This window comes from Trichoderma harzianum, assembly GCF_003025095.1.
Source record: "Trichoderma harzianum CBS 226.95 unplaced genomic scaffold M431scaffold_4, whole genome shotgun sequence".
Classification (NCBI taxonomy): domain Eukaryota; kingdom Fungi; phylum Ascomycota; class Sordariomycetes; order Hypocreales; family Hypocreaceae; genus Trichoderma; species Trichoderma harzianum.
The window spans coordinates 2,658,095-2,672,505 of NW_020209252.1; the positions used below are offsets into that span (position 1 = coordinate 2,658,095).

At 46.4% G+C, this 14,411-nt stretch overlaps 7 protein-coding genes across 7 annotated transcripts; 2 read left to right on the forward strand and 5 right to left on the reverse strand.

The window, feature by feature from the left end:
* Nucleotides 1–58: 58 nt before the first annotated feature.
* Nucleotides 59–1,731, reverse strand: M431DRAFT_4233 (hypothetical protein; the record flags this gene model as incomplete). The annotated part of the gene is made up of 6 exons (XM_024915047.1): nucleotides 59–243; nucleotides 308–347; nucleotides 411–715; nucleotides 772–1,119; nucleotides 1,178–1,480; nucleotides 1,572–1,731. 6 exons carry the CDS (start codon nucleotides 1,729–1,731, stop codon nucleotides 59–61), a joined length of 1,341 nt encoding a protein of 446 aa, XP_024776840.1.
* Nucleotides 1,732–2,512: 781 nt separating this feature from the next.
* Nucleotides 2,513–2,965, reverse strand: M431DRAFT_480754 (hypothetical protein; the record flags this gene model as incomplete). The annotated part of the gene is made up of 1 exon (XM_024915901.1): nucleotides 2,513–2,965. The coding sequence occupies one exon, from the start codon at nucleotides 2,963–2,965 to the stop codon at nucleotides 2,513–2,515; it is 453 nt and encodes a 150-aa protein (XP_024776841.1).
* A 575-nt stretch (nucleotides 2,966–3,540) lies between these two features.
* On the forward strand, nucleotides 3,541–4,644 carry M431DRAFT_493640 (hypothetical protein; the record flags this gene model as incomplete). The annotated part of the gene is made up of 3 exons (XM_024917142.1): nucleotides 3,541–3,628; nucleotides 3,683–4,340; nucleotides 4,632–4,644. 3 exons carry the CDS (start codon nucleotides 3,541–3,543, stop codon nucleotides 4,642–4,644), a joined length of 759 nt encoding a protein of 252 aa, XP_024776842.1.
* Nucleotides 4,645–5,778: 1,134 nt separating this feature from the next.
* M431DRAFT_529849 (hypothetical protein) lies at nucleotides 5,779–8,453 on the forward strand. Its single transcript, XM_024920776.1, has 9 exons — nucleotides 5,779–5,877; nucleotides 5,930–6,337; nucleotides 6,392–6,647; nucleotides 6,731–6,873; nucleotides 6,937–7,037; nucleotides 7,101–7,342; nucleotides 7,400–8,004; nucleotides 8,062–8,229; nucleotides 8,287–8,453. The coding sequence occupies exons 1-9, from the start codon at nucleotides 5,784–5,786 to the stop codon at nucleotides 8,385–8,387; spliced, it is 2,118 nt and encodes a 705-aa protein (XP_024776843.1). The 5' UTR covers nucleotides 5,779–5,783; the 3' UTR covers nucleotides 8,388–8,453.
* A 269-nt stretch (nucleotides 8,454–8,722) lies between these two features.
* M431DRAFT_81229 (hypothetical protein) lies at nucleotides 8,723–9,490 on the reverse strand (the record flags this gene model as incomplete). Its single annotated transcript, XM_024923016.1, has 2 exons — nucleotides 8,723–9,190; nucleotides 9,230–9,490. 2 exons carry the CDS (start codon nucleotides 9,488–9,490, stop codon nucleotides 8,723–8,725), a joined length of 729 nt encoding a protein of 242 aa, XP_024776844.1.
* Nucleotides 9,491–10,417: 927 nt separating this feature from the next.
* Nucleotides 10,418–11,416, reverse strand: M431DRAFT_82147 (hypothetical protein; the record flags this gene model as incomplete). Its single annotated transcript, XM_024923125.1, has 1 exon — nucleotides 10,418–11,416. One exon carries the CDS (start codon nucleotides 11,414–11,416, stop codon nucleotides 10,418–10,420), a length of 999 nt encoding a protein of 332 aa, XP_024776845.1.
* Nucleotides 11,417–12,602: 1,186 nt separating this feature from the next.
* Nucleotides 12,603–14,240, reverse strand: M431DRAFT_81214 (hypothetical protein; the record flags this gene model as incomplete). Its single annotated transcript, XM_024923014.1, has 1 exon — nucleotides 12,603–14,240. The coding sequence occupies one exon, from the start codon at nucleotides 14,238–14,240 to the stop codon at nucleotides 12,603–12,605; it is 1,638 nt and encodes a 545-aa protein (XP_024776846.1).
* Nucleotides 14,241–14,411: the final 171 nt, after the last annotated feature.

The following is a 14,411-nucleotide window of genomic DNA, read 5'->3' on the forward strand; positions in this document are numbered from 1 at the left end:
GCAGGTTCGCTGTTGCCGCCGCTGTGTCTTCACGCTCCTGATCTCTGGTAATTCACATCTACAGGTATAATTCTTGCCTGTCCGGCACATGGTGCCAACCCTGTTCAAAGCCGACATATCTAGGCCACCGAGCAATCACAAGCTGCACTTCGGGCTCTGTGATTCGAGGGTAAAGGGACACCTTGCGAACCTCATGCACCTCGTGATCGGCAGACTTGTCGAAATTCTCCACACTGTCAATGACTACAATTCCAGGATTAGCTCCAACCTCACTCTGAGCCATTAATTAGCGACAGGATGGACTTACTCATATGGGCAATGGTCAAGAAGTCTTCTTGATGAGCGAGCTTGAAGCTCAAGTTCTCACCACACTGCTCCGTCATCTACGCAACGGTTGCAATTCCGCGCACGAACTTGGACGTATGGCCGTCATCTTCATACTCACAGGCACGTTGGAACACACCATCCCACCCAGACGGATGAAGTGGCTTGTAGGTCTTGAGCTCCTCTGGACGAGGTTCTGGGGCACCGCATTCAGCGTACAGCAGTAGATTGGCTCGGCCAAGCCACTCGACGAGGCGAGCTTTTGACTCGGGTTTGATCCAATCCGTCTTCAAATAAACTGGAAGGAATGTGGCTGTGGTTACAGTGTGTATAAGCATGAAATCGAAACGAATCTGCTTATTTGATCGTTGGGCCATAGTCGTGTAGTACACTTTATGATATCAGTCCCTGTCAAAAAGAATCGAAACAGGGGGAGGGGGATCGTACCGCATGCGTTGAACAGCTCGGTAGCCTTGACTTCTACCTCGTCGACCGAAACCTTCCACTGGCTGATTACTCTGAATAATTCGTCACCGGCTTCACCAATCAAACCGTCGTTGATCTTGTCGATATAGTCATAATGCATTGCACTGCGGATCCTCGTGTTTGCACGTATTTGCTCGAATATCTCCACCTGTGAGACACTTGCAGTAGAGGGTGCAACTTTTTCAGTTGGAAGAAGGAAATCATGGAGCTCAGGGAGATGGACGGCGGTTGAAGCTAGTGCCTCAGCGACCAAGAACGGTTGCATGTATTCGAGGGCATAACCAAGGTGGATGATGCAGTGCAGATAGCCTATGGATCACGTCAGCCGCTCTCGCGGTAGCATTGCAAGATCCTACACAAGACTTACCCCCGAAAAATCTGTCGAACATGTCGGTAGCTCGCTCGTCATCGCCAAAGATGAATGTGTTTACCGTTGTTGGAATTCCGTGGGTCTCAATTTCCTTACAGAAAAAGAGGAAGTAGTCATTGAAGTACTTGGAATCTCCGAGGCACTTCTTGAACTCGACCGGGTCAGCCAATTGCTGTGCGTGCCCTGAATTGGCGTAGTGCGAAGGTAGCTGGTAGACAGCGTTCAGGTCGAAGGCTTTTTCCATCTGCAGCGGAGTAGCCCCAAGAGCGTAGATGCACAGGAGGTGGTGAAGGATATGGTCTAGAGCTAAATCAGCTTGCCTTGAGCTGGTAACTAGAGGCGGTAGCCATCATGCAATGGAGCTGAAGGGTTTAATGCTATGAAAGCGTACTGTGAAGACCAAACTGGTGATAGCTCAGGTGATACTTGTCATGATTCGAGGTCAGAAGCTGCGCAAGTTTGTCTGCACTCTCCTGGGTTAGGTTGGAAACGTGGAAGGGGCCATTGTCCTGTAGCTTGGTGGCAATAACGAGTTGCCGTGTGCTTGCCATCTTGACAGAACAAAAAACGTTGCTGTTGAGTTACTGCTGAGGCAGACATGTTATTCAACATTGACATATATACACAACTTAAAGCCATTCCCGGAGAGCGAGCAACTAGAGAAATGCCCCTTTCTGACATAGCTTGCATATTACCCCAGACGTAAGGTCCAATTTTAGATGCAAGGGTATACCAACAACACTCCCTTCCCCAGACTACCCCATAACCCATGCCGCATTCGGTTGGTTTTGGGGTAGATGTACAGAGTAGGGTTCTCACTTTCTTCATCAAACGACCTCGGTACGCCGTTCAGTCGTAGACATAACATAGGTAGTAGGCGGCTAGCAATATCGGCAAGTTACAACTGGGATTATTAGTATTGAGTCATAATGTCAAGACTTAATGAAGGATATACTTGTGTATGAAGTATGAGTGATTTTAATTTATATTAAATAAACATAACTAGTTGAGAAAGAATGTTACATTATATATGTTCTATGTATAATTAAAATGCCCAGTCCAAGTAATAATAGCTCTTTTTTAAAGCCGTTTGACTCAACGTAACATCCTTATCGCTTTCACTATAATACGCTACCTTATACGCTCAATTTGAGTTTCTTGTTACCTAACGAAGTACGGTAGCTGAGACGCCTATTAGTAAACAAAATTATAAGAACCGGTTGTTAAATGAGAAACTTATTATTGCACTAAACTAAATGTATCTGCTCATCTTTCCGTCCGTACTGAAAGCCTCCGGAGTGTCTGTGATAGTCGCCCCTTCTGATTGAAGTATCACTCTTCGGAAGTCTCAGCAACCCATTCGAACAGCTTCTTAGTAAGAAAGGTATCAAGATAGAACCGAGCATGAGCGATTTTTCCGTCTCTGATTTCGAAAAGGTAGTGATACGTGTTGTTGTAGTGATGATCGTTGACGTGCATATCCGAGGTACACTCGAGGGCAAGGCGGTCCTCTTGGGCGGTGATGCCTCGCAACTGGAGGTTGATGGCTCGGTTCTGAACCGCTGCGCCAAGGAACTCTTCAAATTGTTCCTTGGTACGTGTTCCGCCAAGTTCGGGGGAAATGTCAGAGCGAGCCATATTGGTGAATGTCGCGTCATCGTGGAATAGCTCCAGCAGAGGCTTCACGTCTCCGCCCTTGGGGATGTTCCATCTTTTGCACACTTCGTAGGCGAGCGTCCTATTGTGCTCGACACCAGTTCTCTTTGAATCGGTTCCCCAGACCATGATGGTGAAGCTAGGGTGAAGAAGCTGGAACTGTTATTGAGTTCAAAGATCGAACGATGGAAAAATACCAGCAGGTGGCGGTTTACTAGCTGAATTGGATGGTTCTTTCCAATTCGTGTATTTATATCCCTTTATTCTGGTATTTCCCCTTGCTAATGCTGACCAGTCCGATCGGAGACAAGCTACCGAGGGATATCATGCACACGCAAGCCTCTCCACCGGAGTTTGGGCGTGTCTGTATATCGCGATACCCAGACAGGCTGTCAAGTACTAGAGTTTGCCAAGAGGTCCGTTGTCAATCAACCCCAGCGTTACCCCAGCGTTACCCCAACGCTTCAGACGGGTGGAGCCGGAATCATAGCCGTGATTGCGTGTAACTAGGATCCATGTGCCAATACTAAAGAAGACGACTCACCTTGGATGCCTAATGGTGGTATGAATGATATACGTACTCATCTTAGAAGCCTAATAGTATGACTGATATACGTATATAAGATCATTAACTGCCATCTTGCCAGCCTACTCAGTCTGAACCGATACATCATCCATACATACGACTATCATATTCTCTCGCAATGGCCTCGAACCCTCCAGGAAGATGCTGCGTTACCGGCGCGAGACATGAAGGCTCACCCCGCGGTGAGATTAAGAAATTCAATGACGGTGCGACAATGTTTTTTTCCTTCAAGTCAAGATTGCACCACTGACCTATCTTAGTCGAGGTCTACATAACGTATCCTAAGGACAAGAACACCGAGAACGCCATATTGTTCCTGACAGATGTCATGGGTCACCGATTTATCAACGCGCAGCTGATTGCGGATGGATTTGCGGAAAATGGATACTTTGTCTATATGCCAGACCTTTTCCATGGTGACCCGGTTTCGTTAAACCCACCCGAGGACTTTGATATCATGGCTTGGCTTAACGGTCCGCCAGGCCACCTTCCTGACCGCGTCGACCCCGTTGTGCAGGCATCTATCAACGAAATGCACAAGACACTGGGCTGTAAGAAGATTGGCGGAGTCGGTTATTGTTTCGGCGCCAAGTATGTGGTCCGCAATCTTGGCTATATGAGTGGCGTTGGCGACAGACTCGACGCTGGCTATGTCGCTCATCCCTCGTTCGTCGAACGCGATGAGCTCCAGGCAATCAAAAAGCCTCTGGCAATCTCTGCTGCAGAAACAGATAGTATCTTCCCTACTTCGAAGCGCCATGAGAGTGAGGAGATTTTGATCGGAACAAAGATTCCTTATCAGATCAACTTGTTTAGCGGCGTTGAGCATGGATTTGCAGTCCGTCTAAGCGAGGAAACGCGGGTAGGAAACTTTGCTAAGGAGCAGGCTTTTGTTCAAGCTATCACTTGGTTCAATATGCATATTAGAGAGACTGAATAGTCATACATTACAAATTGATATTTTAGCCTGAGAAATAAGGACAGCTTATCGAGTATCTATTCTGATGTATCTGGCACTTATTTACATTGGGTCTGTGACTTTGGTTTAGTGAAACGCTGATTCTGGCTATTGTATGTAAATTTTGCTTCGAAAGTATTATTACACACTAATTTTCTATAATATTTATTAAAGCTGATCCTTTGATTGTTTTTATGACCTTTAAGCTGGAATTTATAGTACTACTACAATAAGTTTTATATATACCCAAGTTATCTTCCATAAACTCTGGACCCCAGGTAAAAGGCCCTGCCTCAAAGGTTACTCGGCTCAAATCTGTAATATTCAAAGTAGTGCAGATCTCAGTTCGAAGATCAGTGAATGTTGCATCATTTTGTGCTGATACAGGCTGGAAGAAGTAAAGCACCTCCCAGCCTTCTCGATTTACCTGCAGCCGGTCCTCATCGGATGGCAGACGTCGTCTCCACTGTATCCCGTTTCCAGCTGCCGTGATATTGAGGGGGAAGCATCTAATGTCGAATTTGTCGCGTTCTGCAACAAATGCGGTACGGGGAAAACAAAAGCCGAACTCTGCCCTTACCAGAGGTAAAATGTGCAACTTCATCTTGGCTCCATCGAAAAGGCACGTCTCGCCGGGGTTGTCACATTTGTTAATGGTCTGGAACCATACCGAATTATTATCATGTACTAGCGTTGGCAAAGTCTGCTGGAGCTGCTGATAGAGGAGGTCTCTATTCTCACACCAGTGTGTTGCTTCAATGGCAAAGCGATCATCTTGGCCATGAATCTCACAATTGGCAAGTGTATGTGGATGTAGAGAAAGCATTTGTTTGATGGACAAGCCTATAATCATTCACTAGCATTAACACTAAATTATGCTCCTCTGGTGCCTTGCTCGTACTTACCATTCATCAACAGGACTTCGATTCTAATTTCCACGGTCAGTTCATTACGGGCTGCCATTTTCTGGGGAAAGGTAAGTGAGAAGGGTACTGCTAACGTCCATGTTACAAGAAACATCCGCCAAGAGGGACGAGGCCCTCGGATGGAGCGGACGGACTTGTCTTGTGATGTAACCCAGGGGATAGATTTGATCAGCTTCTCCATCTTGGGGTTGAGTGGGGGTGATCCGACGAATAAAACCTCCCAGGACATAAATGCTGCATGTTGCACCGACTTCGGCCTTCTTCATTACCCCAAAACTTCGTTTATTAACTGGCAAACCCCAGCCTGTGCCTTCAGCTTGGGGATGCTGCCTTTGTCTCAAAGTCAAAGCGGGTCTTGTGTGACACTCGTCTTTTGTTAGCCTGACCCCAATTTCCGGCAACATCCCCAAGATCCCATCCTGTCTCATTAGTCAGATTTGCAACAGCATCCAGACCTACCCCATTCTATCATCTCTCATGACGGGCTCCAATGGCGCCAGGCGTCATCGCTGCTTGGTTTGCCAGAGACACTTCAAGCGTACTGAACACTTGACACGCCATCTGCGACGCCGTGAGTCGTTTGAGTTGACTCAGCTACTCCGTGCTGACTTGGCTTCGTCCAGATACTCAAGAAAAGCCTTATCAATGTCAGGAATGCTTGCAGTGTTTTGCCAGGAAGGAACTTTACCAACGTCATCAGCAAAGGTTCCATGGCGCCAGCCAAGGCCATATTCCGCCGCCCCGGGTGATTCCCACACTTAGCTGTCCACCTACTCAGGCTGCACCTCCAGCTTCAGTAAGCGGCAATTCATCCCATGTACTAGGATCGACGGCCTCTGCCTGCAATAGCACCGCCGGGAGAACTGCCGCCGTTGACGTGCCACATGATGCTCTCCCTTCCGTGCTATTGCAACTTCGCGACCACCATCAAGCAGAGTCTACGCGAGCTTGGTCTGAGACTCCCAACGAGGAGTCCGACACAAACCTCGCTGAGCCAAGACACAACTCATTAGATCTAGCTTCCTCAGAATGTAGTGATTCGCCACAGGACGGCCACGAGTTCTCCAACTCCTACTAGAAATCAGGGTCTACAATTCCAAGCACAGTCACCACTTCAGAGAACCCTGACCCCGTTCCCTCGACAATATCTCATCCTCCTAACGTGGATTCTTGCCCCATATCACAATCCGCAAGTGCTATTGATCGAGGTTTGACACAGCATAGCCCACATTATCCACCGGCCATCGAGTGTCTACTCACATCTCCCTCTTCTCAAGACGTGACAAGTATTCAACACTTGCGAGAGATTGTGATAAGAGCAATCAATTCCAGCCCATCATGGTAATGCAATAGAAAATTGGTTATCTATTCACTCATCGATAGCCAAACATGTCTATCATACCAGTGTTGACTCGACCTTGTAGTGCCTCACTCCATTCTCCTGAGGAATATTTTAATGTTCCTGATTGTATAACCCTAGACAGATACCAGCAAACCTTTTTTGCCTTGACATATAGGAACTTACCGTTTGTGCACGCAAGCATTCCCCTAATTGACCGTGCTCCAGGTGAGCCCACACAAGGGGTTGCTCAGCCTCCGACATCGATTAGCTGACTGCCGCCTCTTCCAGCTGTTATTCTAAGCATTCTTGCTGATGGAGCAATGCACTGTGTCAACGATCAAATCGGCCATCGTCTATTTGAGGCGTCTCGCCGACTTGTGTCGGACTATGTAAGATTCCTTTACTCGTCCTCAACATCTGCTACCAGACACTGATCACCACCGCTGCGTTAGCTGGATTCAAATGGGTCAGGCCCAATACCGCACTGGGTTATAGATACTCTATTGATCAACTGCATCTACGGCCTATCCGGGGGGGCGAAAGCCACATTAAATGCCACTCAAGGTAGTCTCTCGAGAGTTCTATGGCTCGCCAGCCAGGTTGAGCCACCTGAAATACGGACAGCTGCCCTGGGGCAAAGTTTTGCCGTTGAAGATGAGTGGAAGAATTTCGTCGTTGAGGAATCTCTGAAGAGGTACATCGCTCTTTCCCATGATCTCAAAGTATACCCTTTGATAATCTCTGTTTAAAGATCTCTACTTTGCCTTTTGATATTCCTTGGATTATGGTCAGCCATACATGGGCTGCTGGTCAAGATACCTGAAGGCATATTCGCCAACCTGGATTTACCATGCACCGAATCTCTATGGCTCGAAACCTCGGCAGAGCAATGGAAATCGCTTTCCTATACTTTACCACGTAAATTATCATATCACAGCGCAATCCATGAGCTCCTTTGCGACAAGCCCTTTCCGAGCCCAGACTTAGCTTCCGTCTGCCTCGTAGTTGGCCTCATCCTCTGGTCTAATGAATCGCAAGAGAGCCTCCCTTTCTACTCCTATACCCAAGGTGATTTTCGGCTTGCCGTATGCCACTGGAAACGCAATGTCGAATGCCAACTACACGAGAAAATGTCCATCAATTTATTTGCTCTTCCCATCACTTCATACCTGCGTGTTGAGCTGCAGGTAGATCTCCGCGCAATGATGAGCTCGTTTCTGCATCATGACTTCGTCCAGCTTCGTCAAAAATTGCGCTGTGGGAGGCTTCGTGAAGCTTGTGAGGAGGCTCTTCACGGTCTTGTTCCTTGGGCGCCGAGTTACAAGAGCCAAATATCCATGGTCTTTATTCCACTATGTGGGTTGACCTCGTCTGACCGGAAATTCACTCGCAGATCGCTGACTCGAAAAATAGCTGTTATTGTTCTGGAAACTATGATTCTGCTCCTTGAAAGGTCTGAAGTTCGCCCTTCAGACGATGTATTATTTGAAAAGATTAGGGCCTCATTCCGTTTGTCGGCATATGACATGCAAGTCCATCTTGTTTGGGACAGATTGAAAAGGGTTCTTGCTCATAGCCCAGGTTTGCAACTATCCTATACATCCGACTACGTCTTCATTAAGATATTAATTTGCATAGCTACATATGTCTTGTCCGAGGCATTGCGCGAATATGAACGGGCAAATGGTCTTTCCGGACATGCCCGCTTATCAGCGACATCCGTCGCGATGATGGGTTAACAACAAATGACTAACTTTCCCGCAGCGGGCTTTCTATAGAGATCTCTATGCCATTTTAAGTCTATTGGCTCATAGCGCTAGGAAAAAGACATTGAATGTTAATTGATAGTAATGCACTGGAGGCAGGTCGAGTAATTCTGAAAGCTTCGTGAAATCTGTACAGAAGGTTTCCGCTTTCCTCGTTGATAACGGATATCAACTGAACAGCTCGAGAGAGAAATAGATATAAATAAAGGAACTAATGTTTTCATTTCATGCTTTATCTCATTGTAAAACATTATGTACAGTGGAATAGAAGAGCGAAATAACTTTTAGTAGCTAGTAGCTACCTATACTCAAATTGCCAAGATTGCTTCAGCGTCCTTTTGCAGTTTTGCCATAGCACCAATCTGCAAAGTCGGCCCAATGCTAATTCTTGCAACTCCAATGGCGGCCAATTCCTTTGTGGTTAATCCACCAGAGAGGTTCAACAAGACGTTTAGTTTTCCATCAAACTCCTTGACAAGTCGAACGACTTCATCTCGCGAAACACCACGGCCTGCACCCCACACAAACACAGTGGTGGCGCCGGCAGCAAGATATGCATGGCCTCTTTCAATTACTTCTTCGAGGTTTCCGCCATAGACCAGAGTATCGCATCGCGCATTAACAACAAAATCGGGTACTCCAAAGGCGCTGGCTGTGTTGAGCACTCTCTTAACTCGATCTGCCGCCTCAGAGATGCTGTAGAATTTCTTTGCGCTTCCGTTATAGTCCTCGAGATTAATCCCGACAACGCCAGCCCTAAGAAGTTCTGTTACGCCCTCCTCGAGCTCATTGCCGTATCCGTCTTGAAAGTCAACCGACAAAGGCTTTCCGAATTCTTGAATGGCTGAAGCAATATTTCTAGCTGCTGTCACATTAACGGCCCGCGTCAATGTGTCATCTTTGAGACCTGCGGCTTCTGCAACCGCATAGCTAGCAGTAGCAAGGGCCTTTGCGCTAGGCAAAGAAGCTACAGCCCGTGCAGATACTGCATCGTAGATATTTGCAAAGATGAGGGGAGTTCCAGAGGTGTGCAGAGCCTTGAAACTCTTGGCGAGGGCGTTCTGAACAGCTGCCATGATCGGATATTGATTGAGTGGAGGATTTGTGGTGGCTTTAAAACAACGTGAAAATACAAGAATCCAAGTAATGACTCTCCAGTCATTAGTAACTACGGGAGCTTGCTAATATATAAATAATAACCAGCATTCTTCAGCAGCCAGGTTTCAGTCATACTATGCGCTTAATCATTTTCACGTCTTTATAATCATTGCATTTGTCAAAGTTCCAATTGCGTCGATATTTGCGGAACAACAACTGCAGTCCAACATCCTTTGTGTTGTGATGCCTGGCTGCTATCCCAAAGAGGTAAAATAATGCCATTCTCACTAGCCTGATAGGACGGCCTCAGTATCATGGATGACACACAGCACTCCCAAGCCACTAAAAGCATGCCGCCCTTCGTACGAAGGCTAATAAGATCCGCGCTTTTCCGTGGATGCCGAGCTAAGGCGCTGTACATTTGACTCGTCATAGTGGGACAAACAGATCAAGCATCTGAATATAGACTATAGCATAATACTCTGGTAATCCACTGGCATGATATCGTGAATCCGACAATGAAAGAGACGTTAAAATCGGGTAATATGCTTGTATGTTCAGGTAGTCGAATCATTTCAGTGTTTCACGCCCTGTGAAAGTTTCGGTGCCACAGTAGCGGAGTGGTCGCAGCTATTAATCCTCTGCTAATAGAAGAGAAACCTTTCCATCAAATTTCGGGGGCCTTTTCTTTTCCTTCCTTCACTCTTAATTGCTTCCAGTGGATTGTTTAATTTTTTTTAAATCTACACACATAGGGGACAATGTCCACAACAGCGAGCAATCCAACGACATGCACCATGAACCACGCAATGATATCTTTACAATGGTATTATATTGGTTAGAGTAATATTTAGCCCAAAGAAATCCAGAAATTATATCAAATAAGTCTTCATGATCATCCTCCGTTATTGAGCAACCAACACACCGCGGTATCTCATCTTTCCATCGCTTAGTGTTTTGATGGAATCTTCAATGCCGGCCTTATTTAATGGGAAAAGCATTGTTACCGGTCGGACGTCGTTCCTTGAAGCGAATTTCAACATCTTCTTCAATTCCCCCCTCGAGGAAACGACAGTACCCTGAATTCTGTAGCCGAATCCAAGCAACGGATATTGAGGTATAGAAAAGTTGCCAAAGTGAATAGTCAGAGGAATGATCATGGCTTGAGGGTTCAGAAGAGGAAGATAAGCATCCCACTCCATATCAACCGATGTCGTGAAGAGAAGTGCATCCAATTTGGTGGCGCCAATGTTGATGGCTTCTTTGCCGTTCGTGACCGCAAAGCTATTGGCACCCAAGCTCAAAGCTTCATCCTTCTTGGATTCGTTGGTCGATAGAACTACAACATTCATGCCCATTTTTGAGGCGAATTGAATAGCCAGGTGACCTAATCCACCAACACCAATAACGCCGACTGTAGAAGTAGATGAGAGGCCATATCTATGCAGGGCGTTCCAAACGGTAGCACCACCACACATAAGCGGAGCGGCATCGTTGTCGGTAATATTGTCTGGGATTTTGAACAGGAAAGCCTCTCTCCATACAACTGCCTCCGCAAAACTGCCTTGATCCAAGTTCGCAACGCCGTAAATTTCTCGGTCAGGGCAATATTCGTCATTGCTGCTCAAACATTGTTCGCACAGGCCACAAGAATTTGCCTGATATCCCCACCCGACTCGGTCGCCTAGTTTAAGAGTCTTTACGTCCGGACCAATTTGTTGAACAACACCCGCTCCTTCATGTCCAAGGACCATATCAGCAGTTTTGTAGTGTAAATCCGTTCCACATAGACCAGATGCTGTAATTTTGACCAGTACTTGATCGCCAGTCAATTCGGGCTTAGTTGTGTTCGCCTCTTGAATTCCGTCTGAGGCTGAGCCCTTGTAAACTTTGAACGAAGGCATGTTCAATAGGTTTCGCCGGAAGTAGAAAAAGATGCCGTCTAGATGAGATATATAAGAAGAATTAATATCCTGGAGGTTTCAGAGTAGCTCAGGGGAAGCTGACTGTTATACAATGTCTTTTCTTGCCCAGATAACTGCATTCCGTTACGGCAGTATTGTTTATATATTAAGACGATATTGTCACTGCTACTAGTGTTGGAGATGATCCGAATTGGGGATTTCCCAGAATGGAATATTCCCAAGCGAGCTTAGCAAATGAACGCTCCTTATGAACGTTAGTGCCCGATGAATTATTCAGCTCCGTCGACTAATGAGAAGACCAAGCTTCCACAAGTAGTTTCAGCGCACCACAAATTATTAACTGCTGTGCCGTAAGTATTGCTTATGTGCGTCATTGATACCACTCTAGAAGCAATGTCTAGTCTGACAATGATGCTATGTCATCTAGCCATGCATGACAGACGCCCGATTCCAGTGTAAATAGAAGCTGAAAGACTTTCCCATCTCTTTGGCCGCTGTTAAGGAGGCAGGTTGGAGGTTACTCTAGCGGACGCCACCACACACTGCCGGCCCTCCTGATTGTCTTTCAGAAGTTAGTCCAATAACCTCTCCTGCTGTATCAGTACTATGAACCCATTATTGTTCAAAGTCCTACACAGTTGACCATCATATAGTCAGCCCAGCCGGGAACTAGAGATCAGTGATTACTCTGATGTTATCGGATACAGTGCGTGTGACTTCTTCACGCATTATGTTGCTGAGGTAGGCAATCTTTCGGTAGACGTTCTTTTATCATCCAACTTTCAGCCACCGAGTGAGAGTAGCCCTACCCACATGAAAACGTATGCAAGTGAAGTATGTAAATGGCTACCAAGGCAATTCTCATTTGTTTGTAATAAATTTGTATTTTGTATCTAAGCAAATATTTCATAGAGCAATAGAGTGAAAATTGCTTATAGACCAGCCTTTCAAGCGAATTGAACAATTATCCCAGATACATCTCTCAATATCTATTGAAACTAGATATGTAGTGCCAATTCTCGTCTCCTCGACGTAGTAAGCCAACTAGATAAGACTATCCACTATTCATCGTGTACAATATCGGACAAAGAGTGCGCTCAAATCATCACAGTACAACTTTTTTACCCCCCCAAGAACGCCAAATCCGTACTTATCCTGTAAGCAATTATGCTCCAACGACAACAATTTCTCCAAAGAGACGCTCTCGTTTCATGATTAGCGCTGCCAGTAGTATGACACCACCTCCTACTGGCAGCAAGATCAGAGCCTGTTGAATGGCCTGAGTGATTGCGTGAACAGCTTGGTTACGCAGCTCGCCGCTGAGCTGCTGAAACAATGTGCTCTGCGCGCCGGACACCGCATCAACTATTTCTTTATGCGAAAAACTCGTGCCGTCCAGGACCTTTTCCAGATTTCTGACAGCCACGGATTGAAATATTTGGCCGGCAATAACGAGCGAGATAAGATTCGAACCAATTTGTGAAAAATTTTGCAGACTGATAGCGTCTCCAATATCCTTCGGGTCCACAACAAGGGATGCAACGGCATAGCCAATCTGAAGAGTGAGACCAGTACCGACAGCATTAATCACCGACAGGCCATAAATGACAGATATAGAAGTCGATGGCTTCAGGTAAGCAACCATAAATGAGCCACCAATCGTCAAGAAGACTCCCGAAATGACATATATGGGCATATATCGTTTCACCTTGGATAGTAGACGGCCGGCTGCGAGGTTGAATGTCACCGTGATGATGACATATGGTAATAGGCGGACGGCAGCTTCCAAGGCCGTATCGTTGTGAACAAATTGGAAGTATATAGGGAAGAAATAAAGAAAAACAAACATTGTCGCGCTATTAGCCGACATGGCCACATATAGCAACAAGTGAGTGCGGGTGAAGAGTAGCTTTATCGGGAATGAACGCGTCTCTGGGGTTGTGAATATGCAGAAACGTTGTTGTAGAGCGTAGCCAATCACCAAAACACCGAACACGACGAACATGGCGATTGTTCTTCCATCATTCCACGGCCATTGTCCACCAGCCATTGTCAGTGCTAGTGCAAATGTCGCCCATACAGCTGCTCCGAGGATGAACCCGACGAAATCAAGACGTAAAAGCCTGGTTCGGATTGAGACACCTTTGACGGGATGCAATGGTGGTAATAGGAAAAGATAGATGGGTGTTAAAGCACCACCTATCACAAGGTTGATATAGAAGGCCCAACGCCATGTCGCAGAAGACACCGAAAATGCACCACCGACGACTGGACCAAGGACTGCCCCAATGCCCCAACAAAATCCAATTAGGGTAATGTAAGTCCCACGTTCTTTAGGAGTTGTCAAAGATGAAAAATAGTTGAGGCAACCAAGATAGATACCGGTTCCGCCCATGCCAGCAATGACTCGACCGATTATCATGGCGTTCATATTCGGAGCCGCACCGCAGAGAACAGAACCAACTTCGAAGATGATCACCGTGACAATGAACGTCCATTTTAGATTGAAGTTGGTAAAGGCAGCCGTGAGCGGTACGATAACTGCAACGGATCCAAGTGGAAAGCCAGCCCCGATCCAAGCGAGCTGTTCTATGTGGCCGAGTGCTTCAACTACGGACCCCTGAACATCTGCTGCAATCGTTGTATCAAGGCCATAGAGGAAACAGGTGATGTATAGCGAGACGCATACAAGAATCCAACGGAAGCCTTTGATCGGGCGAACATCTTCCTCAGTCTTTTCTGATATCCCCGCAACCTCTTTGTTTTCAACTCGGCTCGATGTCTTTTCGATCGGAATTGTCATTGGCTCGACAATTGTAGAGTCACTAATTGATTCTGTAGTTGACATGGTGGAGGATATGGGAAATAGGAAGCAAAGAGCCTAGCCTGGAGTTGAGCTACCAGATGATGAGGACACTGAGCTGGGATTTAGGGCTGCTACTATACTACTATACTATAGAAGATCTTTTATCAG

Coding starts and splice junctions, on each gene's coding strand:
- M431DRAFT_529849 (XM_024920776.1), top strand. CDS start 5,784: ATGACGGGCTCCAATGGCGCCAGGCGTCATCGCTGCTTGGTTTGCCAG. Junction 5,878..5,929: donor GACACGCCATCTGCGACGCC/GTGAGTCGTTTG, acceptor GGCTTCGTCCAG/ATACTCAAGAAAAGCCTTAT. Junction 8,005..8,061: donor CATGGTCTTTATTCCACTAT/GTGGGTTGACCT, acceptor CTCGAAAAATAG/CTGTTATTGTTCTGGAAACT.